Source organism: Lithobates pipiens, unplaced genomic scaffold, assembly GCF_037356315.1.
Source record: "Lithobates pipiens isolate NorthernLeopardFrog02 unplaced genomic scaffold, aLitPip1_a1.2 Scaffold_13, whole genome shotgun sequence".
NCBI classification, from domain to species: Eukaryota; Metazoa; Chordata; class Amphibia; order Anura; family Ranidae; genus Lithobates; species Lithobates pipiens.
The window spans coordinates 124,724,785-124,740,707 of NW_027507718.1; the positions used below are offsets into that span (position 1 = coordinate 124,724,785).

The 15,923-nt window shown below is 46.9% G+C and overlaps 1 protein-coding gene across 3 annotated transcripts in view; it reads right to left on the reverse strand.

Moving 5' to 3' along the window:
- CPAMD8 (C3 and PZP like alpha-2-macroglobulin domain containing 8) overlaps positions 1-15,923 on the reverse strand; it is a 356,744-nt gene that overhangs the window by 264,765 nt on the left and 76,056 nt on the right. For all 3 annotated transcript variants that reach the window (XM_077475516.1, XM_077475515.1, XM_077475514.1), the window contains exons 8-10: positions 10,854-10,967; positions 2,334-2,418; positions 1,103-1,211 (exon numbers count right to left, since the gene is read on the reverse strand). In XM_077475516.1, the coding sequence (XP_077331642.1) occupies positions 1,103-1,211; positions 2,334-2,418; positions 10,854-10,967 (308 nt within the window). The remainder of the gene's footprint in view (positions 1-1,102; positions 1,212-2,333; positions 2,419-10,853; positions 10,968-15,923) is intronic.

Here is a 15,923-nt window from a genome sequence, read left to right on the forward strand (position 1 = left end):
CCGCACTACACTAGGATGTGGACCGCGGACCTGGGTGAAGACATATCTGTGCCGGAATGGCAAACCTCTTTTTATTTCACGCATAAGTCAACCATCTCCTGCTACTCTCAAGAAAAGAACTACAAGCTCCTGTCCAGATGGTACAGGGACCCTGCAACTTTGCAAAAAATCTTCCCGTCTACACCAGCCACTTGCTGGCGTTGTGGAACCTCAGTCGGAACATATATGCATGTCTGGTGGGACTGTGAGAGGATCCGCCCCTTCTGGACACGGGTTTTCGAATATTATAATCTTATAGCTGATAGACCAGTTCCTATCTCTCCGAAAATTGCACTACTCTCCATACTGCCCGGGTCTATAAAGTCGCAGAAACAAAGATTGCTTTGTTTCTTCATGTCCTCTGCTAGGCAACTGATACCCGCTTATTGGAAGACAAAGAATACTCCCCCATTGTCACGGTGGGTATCAATTATGAATGACACCATGAGAATGGAGGAGATGCTGGCATTGGACAATGACACATACACCAAATTTATAACCCAATAGTCGATCTGGCTCCGCTTCTCCTCCTCTGACACTTTGTTGAACAAAATCTCAGACACATAGGGATACTCTGGGCTCCCTTTTACCCCACCCCCCTGTGCATAACCCTCACCCCCTCTCCCCCTCCCCCTACTCTCCTTCCTCCCTACTGTCCTGTTTACACCCCTACCATCTGGTTCCTTCTTTGTTTTGTTCTTCTCTTTCCTCTCTTCTCTCTTTTTCTGTCTCCTTTATGTTATTTATTACCAATTGCCTCATGTAGTAACCCATGAACATCTCTCATTGGTATGACCTTGTGGATCAGAGAACAGGTTCTCTCCCCAATCCTCCAAGCTTACTGACGGGGACCAGCTGTGGACGATAGTCGTTGGCTGGCCTCCCGTAAATGTACTTCTGTTACTGTTCTTTGCATTCATTTATCTCATGATGTTTACTGTTTTACTGTTTTTCTTGAAAAAAAGCACCAAATAAAAATATTTTCAAAACTAAAAAGGAACTGGTTTCACAGAGAAGTAAATATATTTCGGTGGGTAGTAATAAACATTGCAGAAGCTCTTACCTCCATGGTTTTAAGCACCTGGTGTCCAATCTCATGTCTGTAATACCCAACACCTGTCACAGTCATGTTGATAGTCAGCATTCCACTCACAGGTTTCTCAAAAGTATATCTAGAATTAGAGAATAACTGAGGTGAGGGTGAACTGAAGCAGCCAAGTTATGGAGCAGAGTAATTTACATATCTGTTGGGCTCTATGGTAACATGAGCACTACCTCCTCCTCTAATTAACAAAATACAGCAATGCACAGCAGTAATCACAATGCCTACTACACACAAGACCTACTGTACTGTTTTTGCATACATGAAAAAAGAGAAACTTTTTAAAAAACAATTGAGCTGGGTACCAAGCCTATTCTGTTTAGGGAGGACTCAGGCAAGATCTATTGCCTAGCTAGGTTATTAAAAGTGTCTGGAACCATAGCACCTTGTCAGATGTCATTTATGATGATTGGATGATTTTGAGGCTCTCAAATCAACCAGCAGAAAACTCTCCAATTCTATCCAAAAATGAATAACTTTAAGTGAAGCTGATATTAAAGCAGTATTAAACCCAAAACCAAAAATGATTTATATTGCAGCTTACCAATCATTAGATGTGGTGGCTGCATCAGTTTTCTTTTCTTTGGCCTTTTTCCCCTCTTTTTTTCACCGGGTGATCTGGGCAGTATCACCCCTTCTGTATAAGTGAGACACAACTCTGGATGAATGAGTACCGGAGGCACAGCAGACAGCAGCATTGTCAGTCTGGGGGGAAGGTAGTGTTAAATGTATTAGCAGATTTAAATACACTAACAAATGGAAGCCAAACTCCAGCTCATACTTTATAATCAGTTTTCTTTTGGGATAAAGGTTTTGCATGAATAAATTATAGTCGATCCTTTTAATCACTTCTGCCAGTGTGAAGTGGTTTGTCTCATCCATGCAAACTGATATATTGTGCTGGAGAGCTGGAGTTTTTGAAAAACAACTGACCCACTGGCTGGATCACCAGTTGAAAATAGAAGAAAAAAAACTAAAAAAGGAAACTAATACAGCTATCACATCTAAGAATTGGTAAGCTGTGATATATTGAATATTTGCCTTTGGGTTTCATACTGCTTTAACTGTATCATGAGTAACACATCAGTAGGAACAGCATAGAGGACAAAAGTAATAGAATGGGACAAAACTAGAAACGGAAGCAGAAAGCATTTAATACAAGCACCAGTGTAAACACATTCAGATACTGTACCTTGCATTGACTTTGCCTTTTTCACAGACATTGATATCCCATATATAAGGCGGGGGTGTTAATCTTAACTCAAACTTTGGAAGCACTAAAAAATAAATCAGTAAAACATATATGATATGCATATTTACAATATATTTGCTGTATCCCATAGTCAAAGTCAGATAAAGTAAACAGGATAAAACTGGTAATTGTGGCTGCTATCAGTCATCTGCTAATGTTAAATGATGAGGAGAATGCATTCAATCAGATTTCTGAGAGCCATCACTTCATAAGAAGACAAGCTAGTTAAAGTAAACCCTAATATTGTATTTCTCTCATTTGCTCTATTTGTTCTGTTAACCAGCTGTGGATACTGAGCGTGCTTATACTTACCCAAAAAAACTAGGAGTAACTTTACTTTTGTTGAGGAAAAAAAAAGGTACATTGCAGGGATTTTCGAAAAATTATTTTTGAAGTAATAGCTATAGTGCCTTGAAAAAGTATTCACACCCCTTGAAATTTTCCACATTTTGTCATGTCACACCCAAAAACATAAATGTATTTTATTGGGATTTTATATGATAGACCAACACAAAGTGGCACATAATTGTGAAGTGGAAGGAAAATTATAAATGTTTTTCCAAATACATACCTGAAAAATGTGGCGTGCATTTATATTCAGCCCCATGTGAAGCCCTCAGAGGTTTGTTAGAGAACCTTAGTGAACAATCATCATCAAGAAGGCCAAGGAAAATACCAGACAGGTCAGTGGTAACATTTTGGAGAAGATTAAGGCAGCGTTAGGTTATAAACAAATATCCCAAACTTTGAACATCACACGGAGCACTGTTCAATCTATCCTCTGAAAATGGAAAGCATATGGCACAACTGCAGACCTACCAAGACCTACCAAGACATGGCCGTCCACCTAAACTGACAGGCCGGGCAAGGAGACCATTAATCAGAGAAGCAGCCAAGAGGCCCATGGTAACTCTGGAGGAACTGCAGAGATCCACAGCTCAGGTGGAAGAATCTGTCCACTATTAGCAGTGCGCTGCACAAATCTGGCCTTTATGAAACAGTGACAAAAAGAAAGCCTTGTTTAAGATTGTTGAAAAAAAGTCATAAGAAGTTCCATTAGCAATTTGTGAGAAGCCATGTGGGGGGACACAGCAATTATGTGGAAGAAGGTGCTCTGATCAGATGAGACCAAAATTTTACTTTCTGGCCTAAAAGCAAAACTCTATGTGTTGCGGAAAACACTGCACATCACCCTGAACACACCATCCCAACACAGTTCAGAGTTGATGGGAAGATGAATGGAGCCAAATACAAGGCAATCTTAGAAGAAACCCTCTGGCGGAGGTTCACATTCCAGCAGGAGGTTCACCTTTCTGCAGTACAACAACCCTAAACATACAGCTAGAGCTACAATGGAATGTAGGTATCCACCAATTATTGGTAAGGTCGATTATTTCAGGTTGATATCAGCATTTTCAAGAAAATCGGTATCGGCCCGCAAACTGGACCAATATTATCGATATCGGTCTCCGCGGGCCCCGGCCATCTTTCTAGGGTCTATAAGCCTGCAGAGTGCAGACCCAGTGTGCAGGGGTGCGCGTACACAATGTCATTACGCCTCAGTGCCCTGGGCCTATCGAGTCTGACAGGCCTCCCTTCGCCTCGACACTCGGATGGACATGCCCATCAGCCAGCCGGCCACAGTAAGGTGACAGGGCACTGAGGCCAGTCAGCCAGCAGCCACCCACCCACAGGAAGGTGCCAGGCAAACCAGCAGCCACCCACCTACAGCAAGATGCCGGCCAGCAGCCACCCACCTACAGCAAGGTGCCAGTAAGGCCAGCCTGTAGCCACCCACAGAAAGGTGTCAGGCAAGCCAGCAGCCACCCACCCACAGCAAGGTGCAAGTCAGACCAGCCAGCAGTCACCCACAGTAAGGTGGTAGCCAGGCCAGCCAGCCAGCAGCCACCCACAGCAAGAGGAGAGCCAGCAGCCAGCCAGCAAGCCACCCACAGCAGGGTGCTAGCCAGCCACCCACAGCAGGGTGCCAGCAGCCACCCACCCACAGCAAGGTGCCAGCCAGGCTAGCCAACAGTCACCCACCCACAGCCAGATACCAGCCAGGCCAGCCAGCAGCAGAAACTCACAGAAAGGTGCCAGGTCAGCCAGCAGCCACCCACCCACCCGCAGCAAGGTGCCAGCCAGCAAGCCCACCCACAGCAGGGGTCCAGCCAGCAAGCCCACCCAAAGCAGGGTGCTAGCCAGAAAGCACACCCACAGCAGGGTCTTTGGGCCCATCTAAGAGTTCATCATGTTGAATTATATAATGAAGCACGGAGAAAACAAACTGAATCACAAAGTGAAATACCACAATCCTAGCAAACAATAAAATATATGTTTCAGAAAAAAGCTAAGTGGCTAAATTTGGATGGAAGATCCCAACAACTGGACAAAACAATCACAGAAATAATGCGCCAAGGTACCCACCAAAGAATGAAAAGTATTACCAAACTGAAATGCTGGGAAAGATTTACAAAAAGGTAGTTGAGAAAGTAAAGACTATGCTGCAACCAGAGAATGCTGGCAGCTCACTCTCATTCACGACTGACTGCTGATCAGGACCAACAGAGTCACTAATGAGTCTTACATGCCACTTCATTGACAGCGGATGGACAAAAAGGCAATTGGTAATGAATACAAAGGTGATGCAAGGATCCCACACTGGGGAGTACACTAGAGAAATATTTTTAGGCATGCTTAAAGACTAGGCAATAAACAAAGACCCAGTGATGCTTGTGCTGCATGACAGCGGCGCAAACATGGTGAAAGGAATGAGGCTTGCTGAAGTGTCCGTACTCAGTTACATGGCACATACCCTGTAACTTGTGGTAAAAGGTTATTCTACAAAGTATTGCCTCAGGGGGGCTAAATACAAATGCCCAACACACTTTTCACATACCGTATATACTCGAGTATAAGCCGAGATTTTCAGCCTCTTTTTTGAGGCTGAAAGTGCCCCCCTCGGCTTATACTCGAGTCATCGCTGTCTGCCCGCTCGATCAGCGTGTCGAGCAGACAGACAGCGGCCATTCTAGAATTCAAAAGCCGCGCCTCCGGCTCCGCCTTCGCCTGTGATAGGCAGAACACTGAATTTCCCAGCAGCCTGTGTTCCGCCTATCACGGGCATCGTCTCATCCTCGTACTACGGACGAGGATGAGACGATGCCCGTGATAGGCGGAACACAGGCTGCTGGGAAATTGAGTGTTCCGCCTATCACGGACATCCGATAGGCGGAACAGCAGTCAGTGGGAAATTGAGTGTTCCGCCTATCACCGACGGAGGCGCGGCTTTTGAATCCTAGAATGGCCGCCGACGAAGAGCTGAAGGACGGAGGCTCGGCTCGGGACGGGACGGGCCGGGCCGGGACGGGCCGGGCCGGGCCGGGACGGGACGCAGGCTGGACGGGACGCAGGCTGGACGGGACGCAGGCTGGACGGACACAGGCAGGCTGGACACAGGTAGGCTGCACGGACACACACACACACACACACACACACACACACACACACACACACACACACACACGGATGCATGGACACACACACACACACACACACACGGATGCATGGACACACACACACGGATGCATGGACACACACACAGGGATGGATGGACCCACAGGGATGGACGGACACACAGGGATGGACAGGCATGTCTCACCCTCGGCTTATACACGAGTCAATAATTTTTTCCAGTTTTTTGGGGGTAAATTGGGGGCCTCGGCTTATATTCGGGTCGGCCTATACTCGAGTATATACGGTATTTATTTGTAAAAAGATTTTGAAAAAATGTATAATTTTCTTTCCACTTCACAATTATGTGCCACTTTGTGTTGGTCTATTTTATTACATAAAATCCCAATAAAATACATTTACGTTTTTGGTTGTAACCCAGTGGCGGCCCGCCCATAGGGGGCGCCCGGGCGCCGCCCCCCCCTCTCCCTAGGTGTAAAAAAAAAACGATCTCCCTGGCCGGAATGCCAGGGACGCGCTGCGCTGCTACTTATATAGGGACAATGGGGCGGTGTCACATGGGTTGATGTCACATGGGTTGGTCACATGGGTTGATGTCACAGTCGCCATGTGACATCAACCCATGTGACCAACCCATGTGACATCAACCCATGTGACACCGCCCCATTGTTCTTCTATAAAAGTGGCAGCGCAGCGCGTCCCTGGCATTCCGGCCAGGGAGATCGTCGAGGCAACATCTCCTGGAGAAGAAGGAGAAGAAGAAGAACGGGCGGCGGCGGCAGCAGAAGACCGGGCCACCGCCTCTAAAAGAGCTATAAGAAGGCGCGGTGGCCCGGCAGAAGAACCGAAGAGGGGGACAAGACCCCCGAAGTCGGGAGAAGAGGCCGGCGGCGAGGAAGAAAGCCGGACTCCTCCGCTAGCAAAAGAGCTAGAAGAAGATAGCGGCGTCCGGCGAGAAGACCCCCGAAGACGGAAGACCCCCGGAGCTGTGCAATAAAATATTTTAACCCTGTGTTGTGTTTTTTTTTTGTACTTTTTTTCACAGGTGAATGGGTAGGGGTACATTGTACCCCATACTCATTCACATAGGGTGGGGGGCCGGTATCCGGGGCCCCCTTATTAAAGGGGGCTCCCGGATTCCGATAAGCCCCCCGCCCGCAGACCCCGACAACCAACGGCCAGGGTTATCGGGAAGAGGCCCTTGTCCTCATCAACATGGGGACAAGGTGCTTTGGGGTGGGGGGGCCGCACGCCCCCCCTCCCCCAAGGCACCCCCCCATGTTGAGGGCACGCGGCCTGGTACGGCTCAGGAGGGGGGGTGCCCGCTCGTCCCCACCCCCTTTCCTGGCCGGCCGGGTAGCATGCTCGGATAAGGGTCTGGTGTGGATCTGGGGGGGACCCCCACGCCGTTTTTTCGGCGTAGGGGGTTCCCCTTGGAATCCATACCAGACCTAAGGGCCTGGTATGCTCTCGGAGGGGGAACCCACGTCAAATTTTTTCCCCGATTACATAAGGGGCGTGTTTTATGAGAAGTGGGAGGGGCCAAAATGGTGGGCGGGGTCATGATGGGCGGGGTCTGGCGCCCCCCCATCCAAAAACTTCACCAGCCGCCACTGTTGTAACCTAACAAAATGTGGTAAATGTCAAGGAGAGTGAATACTTTTTCAAGGCACTGTATTTTTTTCTCCAGACTGAAGGAATACTCTGAATGGTCCATTAATAATTGGCTAATGCACTTTCTGTGTTCTAATGAGGTAAGCTGCGGTGTCCACATTTATTTTAAAAGAATTAACCCTAGGAGAGTATAAAAACTAAATTTACATTTCTATTGCAGGGGGTGCCTAAAATCTGACTTGTATGTTAGTGCAGACTTCTGCAAAAATTAGTGAGCCAATCACACAAACCATAAATTACATTTTTGGAGGTGTCCTGTACACCAGCTGTGTACAGAACACCTCCAGGTTGCCATATTGTATTGTATTTCACAGAAGATGACAGTGCTGCCAATTGAAAAGGGGATATATATATATATATATATATATATATATATATATATATATATATATATATATATATATATATATATATAGTAATATTGTAACATTACATTTCAACATGGCTTGTGTAGCAATTGTACATATGCTATATAATTTTGTTGCTCTATTTTCTCCCACAAAAGTGGAATTATCCTTTAAACAACATACACAGGGTTGCCAATCCCCCCCCCCCTCCAACTTGCCAGCGATTCCCAGCTGTCAAATTGACAGTCAGGAGTTGCTGTGTAAATACAGCAGCAGCCATAGCTGCTGCTGTCAAAATTAGGCCCTTCTGACAGACTGGTCAGACAGAAAGAGAGATACAAAGTATTCCGCAATCAACGCTGACAGCAAATCTCTCCAGTATGTTATGGCAACCAGAAGAAGTGGTGTTCTGTAGTCATAACACCATCTTTAATTGTGAGTGACAGCACTGTTCCTTCATACATAACATCCAGTGAGAGTCGTCTAGGCTCACGTACACACGGTCGGAGATTTTGCCAACCAAATCCGTCGGATTTTGCCCGTAGGATTTAGTCAAACGGATTGTGTCCGAAACTGTTGCATACACACGGTCGGACCAAGTTGGTGAAAAATCAGATCTTTCAGAACGTGATGACGTAATTTCGTTACGATGGGACTACATTCAGGCCAGTAGCCAATAGCTTTGATGTAGGAATTTGATCTGAGAATGCGTGGCACTTGGTCCGATGAAAATGCTCTACACATGATCGGATTAGGTCCGTCTGGCCCAGTTGGTCGGGAAATATTTCCAACATGTTGGAAAATTGGGTCGGACGGAGATTCGGACGGAATCAGTCCGATGCATACCACACACAGTCGGATTATCTGACGACACGGTCCGATAAGACTTATTCCAACAGATTCTCCGACCGTGTGTACAAGGACTCAGACTAGCTGGTTCACAAAAAAGCCAGAAAAAACAAAACCCGTGCAGCCACCACATCAGCATTTAAAATTTTTTGGATATGAATTCTAAGTGAAGACACGAAGAGCGGCATTAACGTGTTGTAAAGTCAGAAGGTTTTTTTATTTCCACCCTGTACAATTTTTTTTTTTTTTTTAAAGTTAACAGCTATAAATACTGTAGATGCTGACTTTTAATATAAACACACTTACCTGTCCAGGGATTCCGCAATGTCGGCACCCGAAGCCGACCGGTCCATCGGCTACGTGTGCAGGCACCAGCATCTTCGCTAAGGGAAACAGGAAGTAAAGCATTGTGCCTACTGCACATGCGCAAAGAAGGCAGCAAAGGCAAAGGTGGATGGGCCGGAAACTTTGTAGATCACCGAGCTATTGCGGCAATCTTACCCGGAATTTTGACAGGTATCCGCTCCCCCCTGGAAAGGTGCCAAATGTGGCAGCAGAGTGGGGGAGGAAGCAAACAAGTGGAGCTTTCCCTTTTGGGTGGCGCTCTGCTTTAATGCATTCTATGCATTGAGATAAAAAAACTATGTGTGTGCAGCAGCCCCCCTAATACTTACCTGAGCCCATCTGGATCCAACGAAGTTGCATGAGAGACTCAGCTGTCTGGGACTCTCCCTCCTGATTGGCTGAGTCAATCAAAGTCAGTGAGCAAATGAGGAGAGAGGGGGTGGGGCCAAATGGATACACAGAGCAGCAGCTCGGGTGCCCCCATAGCAAGCTGTTTGCTGTGGGGGCAGGAGGGGCCAGGAGTTTAGTATCACTTTAAAAAGGAAGTAAAGCCAAACTCAAAGAATAAGAAAAATAGACCCTGCAAGGCAAAGGCATAATGAGCTAGTATGCATAGCATACTAGCTCATTATGAATTACTTACCTGAGATGGAAGCCCACAAAGCAACCCTCGTTGTCCTGCTCCGACGCTGCCATCTATCCCGGAGTGACTTCCGGGTATTGCGACTCTGGCGCTGTGACTGGCTGGAGCCGCGATTACGTCACTCCTGCGCATGCGCACGGGGGCCGCCACTAACGGCATGATCGCCATTAGCAGCGGCATGCTCAGAGCACCTGCGTGCCGCTGTCTATGGTGCATGTGCCGTAGACATCGGTGCCTGTCTTTTGCAAATATCTCCTAAACCATGTAGGTTTAGGAGATATTTCTTGAACCTATAGGTAAGCTTTAATCTAGGCTTACCTGTAGGTAAAAGTGGTCTGTAAAGGTTTACAACCACTTAAAGTGGTTGTAACCCCCCCCCCCCCCACCACAACTTTGTCCCATGTAAATCAGCATAAAAAACCAGAATGAACACTGCTTGTAGATATCTCCTTACTTGCTTAGTATTGTAATCCTTGTTGTTCTGTAGAATGAAGTCACTGAGCATGCCCAGATCTCCCCTGATTTAAGACACACTCTCTATGTCTTATCTATCTGTTATCAGGACTTCCTACGGCACAACACTGAACTCTGCTAATCACTCAGAGCTTCCTCCTACACACCATGTGACCTCACATACAGTCTAAACTTGGCCATTACTGCAGTCTTATCAGCTGAAGCTGATAAGTTTGAAAAAGGAAAACATACATCAGCACAAGTAAATACTATGAAATAAACAAGTAAGCTATGAACAGGGAAGCAGGGTTGCCATAGAAACGTTGGATTGAGAAGGAGGCTTGGTTAACAGTACAGGAAGTGCTCAATGTAAGGGCGGAAATACACTGCACTGTGGACTCAGAAAACAATACTTAAGATGGCGCTGCCTAACCCCTGGAAACAAGATTTTTAAAGTTTCTTTAAACAGTAAGTAATATGCGATTTGGGCTGGATTACAGTGGCTTTAGTCTGATAATGACTTATTATAATGGACTAAATGAAAAAGAAGCATCAGAGTGGGAGAGTTTACGTCCTCTAAGTCCACATGGATGCAAAGGATTCAATTCATATATTCATACAAACACCCTTAGCCCACCAAAAGGGCAGAGTAAATATCTTTAACTCTTCACTCACCATATTTCTGTACTGAAAATGATTTATTAAAAATATGGCCTTGTGTTTCTGCAAATATCAGCCAGTCTCCGAACACAGGTTGGTCAGAAAGAGGAAAACTCATGTTAACAATTCCTGTAAGACAGAGATAAGGAAAAATGACACACTTAGCCACACACAGCTTGTACACACGGTCGGACATTCTGACAACCAAATCCGTTGGATTTTGTCCGAAACTGTTGCATACACACGGTCGGACAAAGTTGTCGGAAAATCCGATTGTACATAACGTGATGACGTTATTTCATTACGACGGGACTACGTTCAGAATAGTAGCCCATAGCTTTGGTCTAGGAATTTGATCTGAGCATGCGTGGCACTTTGTCCGTCGGAGTAGGCTACGCATGATCGGGTATGTCCGATCGGAGCATTTTGTCGGAAAATTTTACCGCCAAGTCTGATGGCAACAGTCCGATGGGGACCACACACAGTCGGAATATCCGACAAAACGGTCCGGTAGGACACATTCCGTCGGAATCTCCGACTGTGTGTACAAGGGCTTAAACATGGAGAGCAAACTTTGACAAAAATTCCCACAATTTAAAGCAGCAGTATTCATCTTTTAAAAGTGTGACTGTATTATTACACTGTGGTTTTTTGTTTTGTTTTTTACTAAAAGAGTATGTTTACTACTTTACTATATTCACTACTTTGCTATGTTCAAGCTATATTGACCACTTGCCGACTGCTGCGCGCCGATATACGCGGGCACAATGGCAGTGGTGGGCAAATGGGCGTACCTGTACATCCTCTTTAAGAGGGCAGGCAAGAGCGATTGTGTCACAGAGACACAGAACAGGGACGTGCCTATATAAACAAGGCATTTCCCCGTTCTGGCTTGTGTCATGACAGAGATCACTGCTCTCTGTCATCGGGAGCAGTGATTGCTGTCATGTGACTTGAAGCCCATTCCCCCACAGTTAGAATCACTCCCTAGGACACACTTAACCCCTTCATTGCCCCCTAGTGGTTATACCCTTCACTGCCAGTGTCATTTACACAGTAATAAGTGCATTTTTATAGCATTGATTGCTGTATAAATGACAATGGTCCCAAAATAATGTCAAAAGTATCCGATGTGTCTGCCATAATGTCACAGTCCCGATAAAAATTGCAGAACGCCGCCATTACTAATAAAAAAAAAAATAAAAAAATAAAATGCCATAAAATTATTCCCTATTTTGTAGACGTTATAACTTTTGCACAAACCAAAATTTCTAAATTGTTTTGTTTGTAGCGCAAAAAATAAAAACCGCAGAGGCGATCAAATACCACCAAAAGAAAGCTCTATTTGTGGGGAAAAAAGGACGTCAATTTTGTCTGGGTGCAACATCGCATGACCGCGTAATTGTCAGTTAAAGAGACGCAGTGGCGAATCGCAAAAAGTGCTCTGGTCAGGAAGGGGGTAAACGCTGAAGCACTTAACTTTATTCGTTCAATCATGCGCAAAGCAAAAATAGGATTTTTGTACTCACCGTAAAATTATTTTCTCTGATGTTCATTGACGGACACAGCATCTTCATCTTGACCTTAGGGATATATAGCCCCTTTAGGACTAGGCAGAAAGTTTTAAAAACAGCAACACTTGCACAGTACCAGGGGGCGGTCCTACTGGCTATAACCCCTCACACTGCATCCAGCAGCTCAGTTTGTCAAAAGCATTTGTCAGCCTGGGGCAGGGTTAAGAGGGGGTTAATTGAAGAAGGCACGTACTTCCCCTTCAGACCTGCTTATGGCCAGGTGTGCTGAAAGTGTCAGTGTGGAGCTGTTGAGTAGGAGAGAGAGACACAGCAGCACGCTGTGAGGAAATGTCCATTGCTGGATGGTGTACCTGCTGGGTGAGCTTAAACCACAAAAAGACTGTAGCTCTGTTTGGAGCCATGAACTGTTACCACTAAGCCTGTGGGCTGATGAAATGTGAGCTGTAGCTGTGTGCACATCAGTGTGATAAGGCAAATCTGTCTGGTCTTATGTTTTTTTTTTCTGTTTTGCTGAATAAAAGCCACTTTTATTTTACTGGACTGCCTCTGAGCCAGCTCTTCACCCCTCTGATCCCCTACACAGTACAAACATAAACAGGAGGGGTGGGTGCTGTGTCCATCAATGAACTTCAGAGAAAAGGATTTTACGGTGAGTACAAAAATCCTATTTTCTCTTTCGTTCATTGACGGACACAGCATCTTCATCTTGACCTTAGGGACATCCCCAAGCAGTGTCAAAGAAACGAGGGGTGGGAACAGCAAGAAAATAACTCCACTCATAAAAACCAGGGCTCCCCAACGGAGGAGTTGCACCCTTAAACAGCCACCTGCAAAACCTTGCGGCCAAAGCAAGCATCCGAAGGTGCGCTTACATCAACCTTGTAAAATTTTGTGAAAGTGTGAATGGACGCCTAGGTCGCCGCCTTAAACACCTGGGAAACAGATGTTTGATGTCGGAAAGCCCAAAAGGCACCAATTGCCCTGGTAGAATGTGCCGTGACAGGAAAGGGAGGCGCCCGCCCCCTTATGGCATATGCCTGAACCACAATCTGTCTGATCCACCGAGAAATGGTGGCCAATAAGACCACCACAGTCCCTTCTTTGGACCAGCCACCGATACAAACAGCGATTCCAACCTCCGAAAAGGAGCCATAACAGACAGATACACCCGCAGAGCCCGAACCACATCCAAGGAATGCAAAGACACCTCTTTTGGGTGTGACGGCCCAGGACATAAGGGCGGAAGCACAATGTCCTCATGTAGCTGAAAGGCCGAAACAACCTTTGGCAGAAACGAAGGCTGCGGACACACCGCTTTATCCTTGTGGAGGATCAAGTAGGGAGACTTGCAAGACAAGGCCGCCAACTCAGAAACCCTCCTGGCAGATGTAATAGCCACATTTCTGAGAGAGTGTCAATAAGGGGATCTCCCTAATGTTTTCAAATGGCGGTTTCTGAAGCACCGAGAGCACCAGATTCAAATTCCATGGAGGTAGCGGTGGCCGAACCGGAGGGGCCACATGTCGAACCCCCTGCACAAACGTACTCACCAATGAATGAGTCGTCAAGGGTCGCTGAAAAAAGACAGCCAAAGCTGATATCTGCCCCTTGATGGTGCTTAAGGCAAGTTTCTAATCCACTCCTCACTGCAAAAACAGCAGGAACCTGGAAAACGAGTATATGTGCGGATGCCACCCTATCTCCTCACACATGGAGATGTAGGCCTTCCACGTACGATGATAAATCTTTTGAGAAGATGACTTCTGTGCCCTCAGTATAGTGGACATTACTGAATCCTCGGTCCCTTAGCATCCGGCTTTCAAAAGCCATGCCGTTAAATTCAGTAACGGAAAAGCAGGATGAAGTATTGGACCTTGCGACAGAAGGTCCTCTCGCATCGGCAGTCGGAAAGGAACATCCGCCACCATTTGTACTATGCCGGCGTACCACGGACGCCGAGGCCAATCTGGGGCGATCATAAATACCAGAATGCCCTCGGCCTCTACTCTGTGAATCACACGTGATAGAAGTTTGAGTGGGGGAAAAGCATAAATCAGCCAATAATACCCCCATGGAGCCACCAACGCATCTGCCGCGTCCGCCCAGGGATCCTTTGACCTGGCCACAAACCTCTGTACCTTCTAATTGAGTTGAGAAGCCAGGAGATCTAGCATGCCCCACCTTAGGCAAAGGAGCCGAAATACATCTGGATGTAGCGACCATTCCCCTTGGTCCAGCATCTGATGACTTAGGTAGGCCGCTTGCCAATTTTCTACGCCCGGAATGTACACGGCCGACAGAGCCAGCACGTGCCGCTCTGCCCACCGCAGGATGTGAGTAACCTCCAGTGCTGCAGCCGAGCTCCTTGTTCCTTCTTGATGGCTGACATATGCCACCGCCGTGGTGTTGTCTGACTGGATCCTGACCGGACGCCCCTGCAGCCTCTGTGACCATGCGGAAAAGCACCGCCTGATCGCCCGAAGTTCCAGCACGTTGATCGGCAGGCAGGATTCTTCCTGGGTCCAGCCACCCTGGGCTGACTGTACACCCCAAACTCCCCCCCAACCAGTCAGGTTGGCGTCCGTTGTGATCACCGTCCAATGAAGAGGAAGGAACGACGTCCCAGACCAAAAAGGTCGGCAACCTCAGCCACCAGAGCAGGGAATCCCTGACTAGCTGGCTTGAATTTGACAATCCAGGGACAGTGGAGATTCCCATTTGGACAAGATCTCCTTTTGCAAGACTCGAGTGTGGAATTGAGCATACCGTACCACCTCGAAAGTGGCTACCATGAAACCCAGGACTCACATGCAAAAATGCAGCGACGACCACCTGCGGGACACCAACAACTTCACTGCAGCTTGAAGAGTCTGCAGCTTGTCCGAAGGGAGAAAGACTCTCGCCTCTGAGGAGTCCAGAAGCAGGCCCAGGTACTCCAGGCATTGAGTCGGCATCAACTCCAACTTCTTTAGGTTCAGTACCCACCCAACCAAACTCCGAAGAGTTTGCATAGTGATTGCTACATCCTCCCTTAATTCTGAGGCAGAAGCTGCTCTCAGAAGGAGGTCGTCCAGGCAACCCACGATTGCGATCCCTCACTGCCAAAGCAAAGCCAAAATTGGGGCTAGCACCTTGTTGAAGACCCTCGGTGCCGACCCCAGGCCAAAAGGGAGAACTACAAAGTAGTAGTGCAACCGCAAATTGCAGAAACCTCTGATGCTTGATGCATATGGGGACATGCAAGTATGCATCCTTGATGTCCAGGTATGTCAGAAAATCCCCCCGATGGAGTGCAGAAACCACTGAGAAAACTGATTCCATCCTGAACCTTTGTAGTTTCACAAAGCTGTTGAGGGCCTTGAGGTCCAGGACCGGACGGATCCCTTCCTTCTTTGGGACTACGACACTTTTGTCCCTCAGGAGGCATCTTGTTGGACTGGGAACGCTTATGCTTCTGAGCAGAAAAGGAGGGCCCTTGCCTACGGCGTGGCTCCTTACCTTTCCTGGACTGTGAGAGCAACGTACTCTTACCCCCAGTAACATTCTTAAT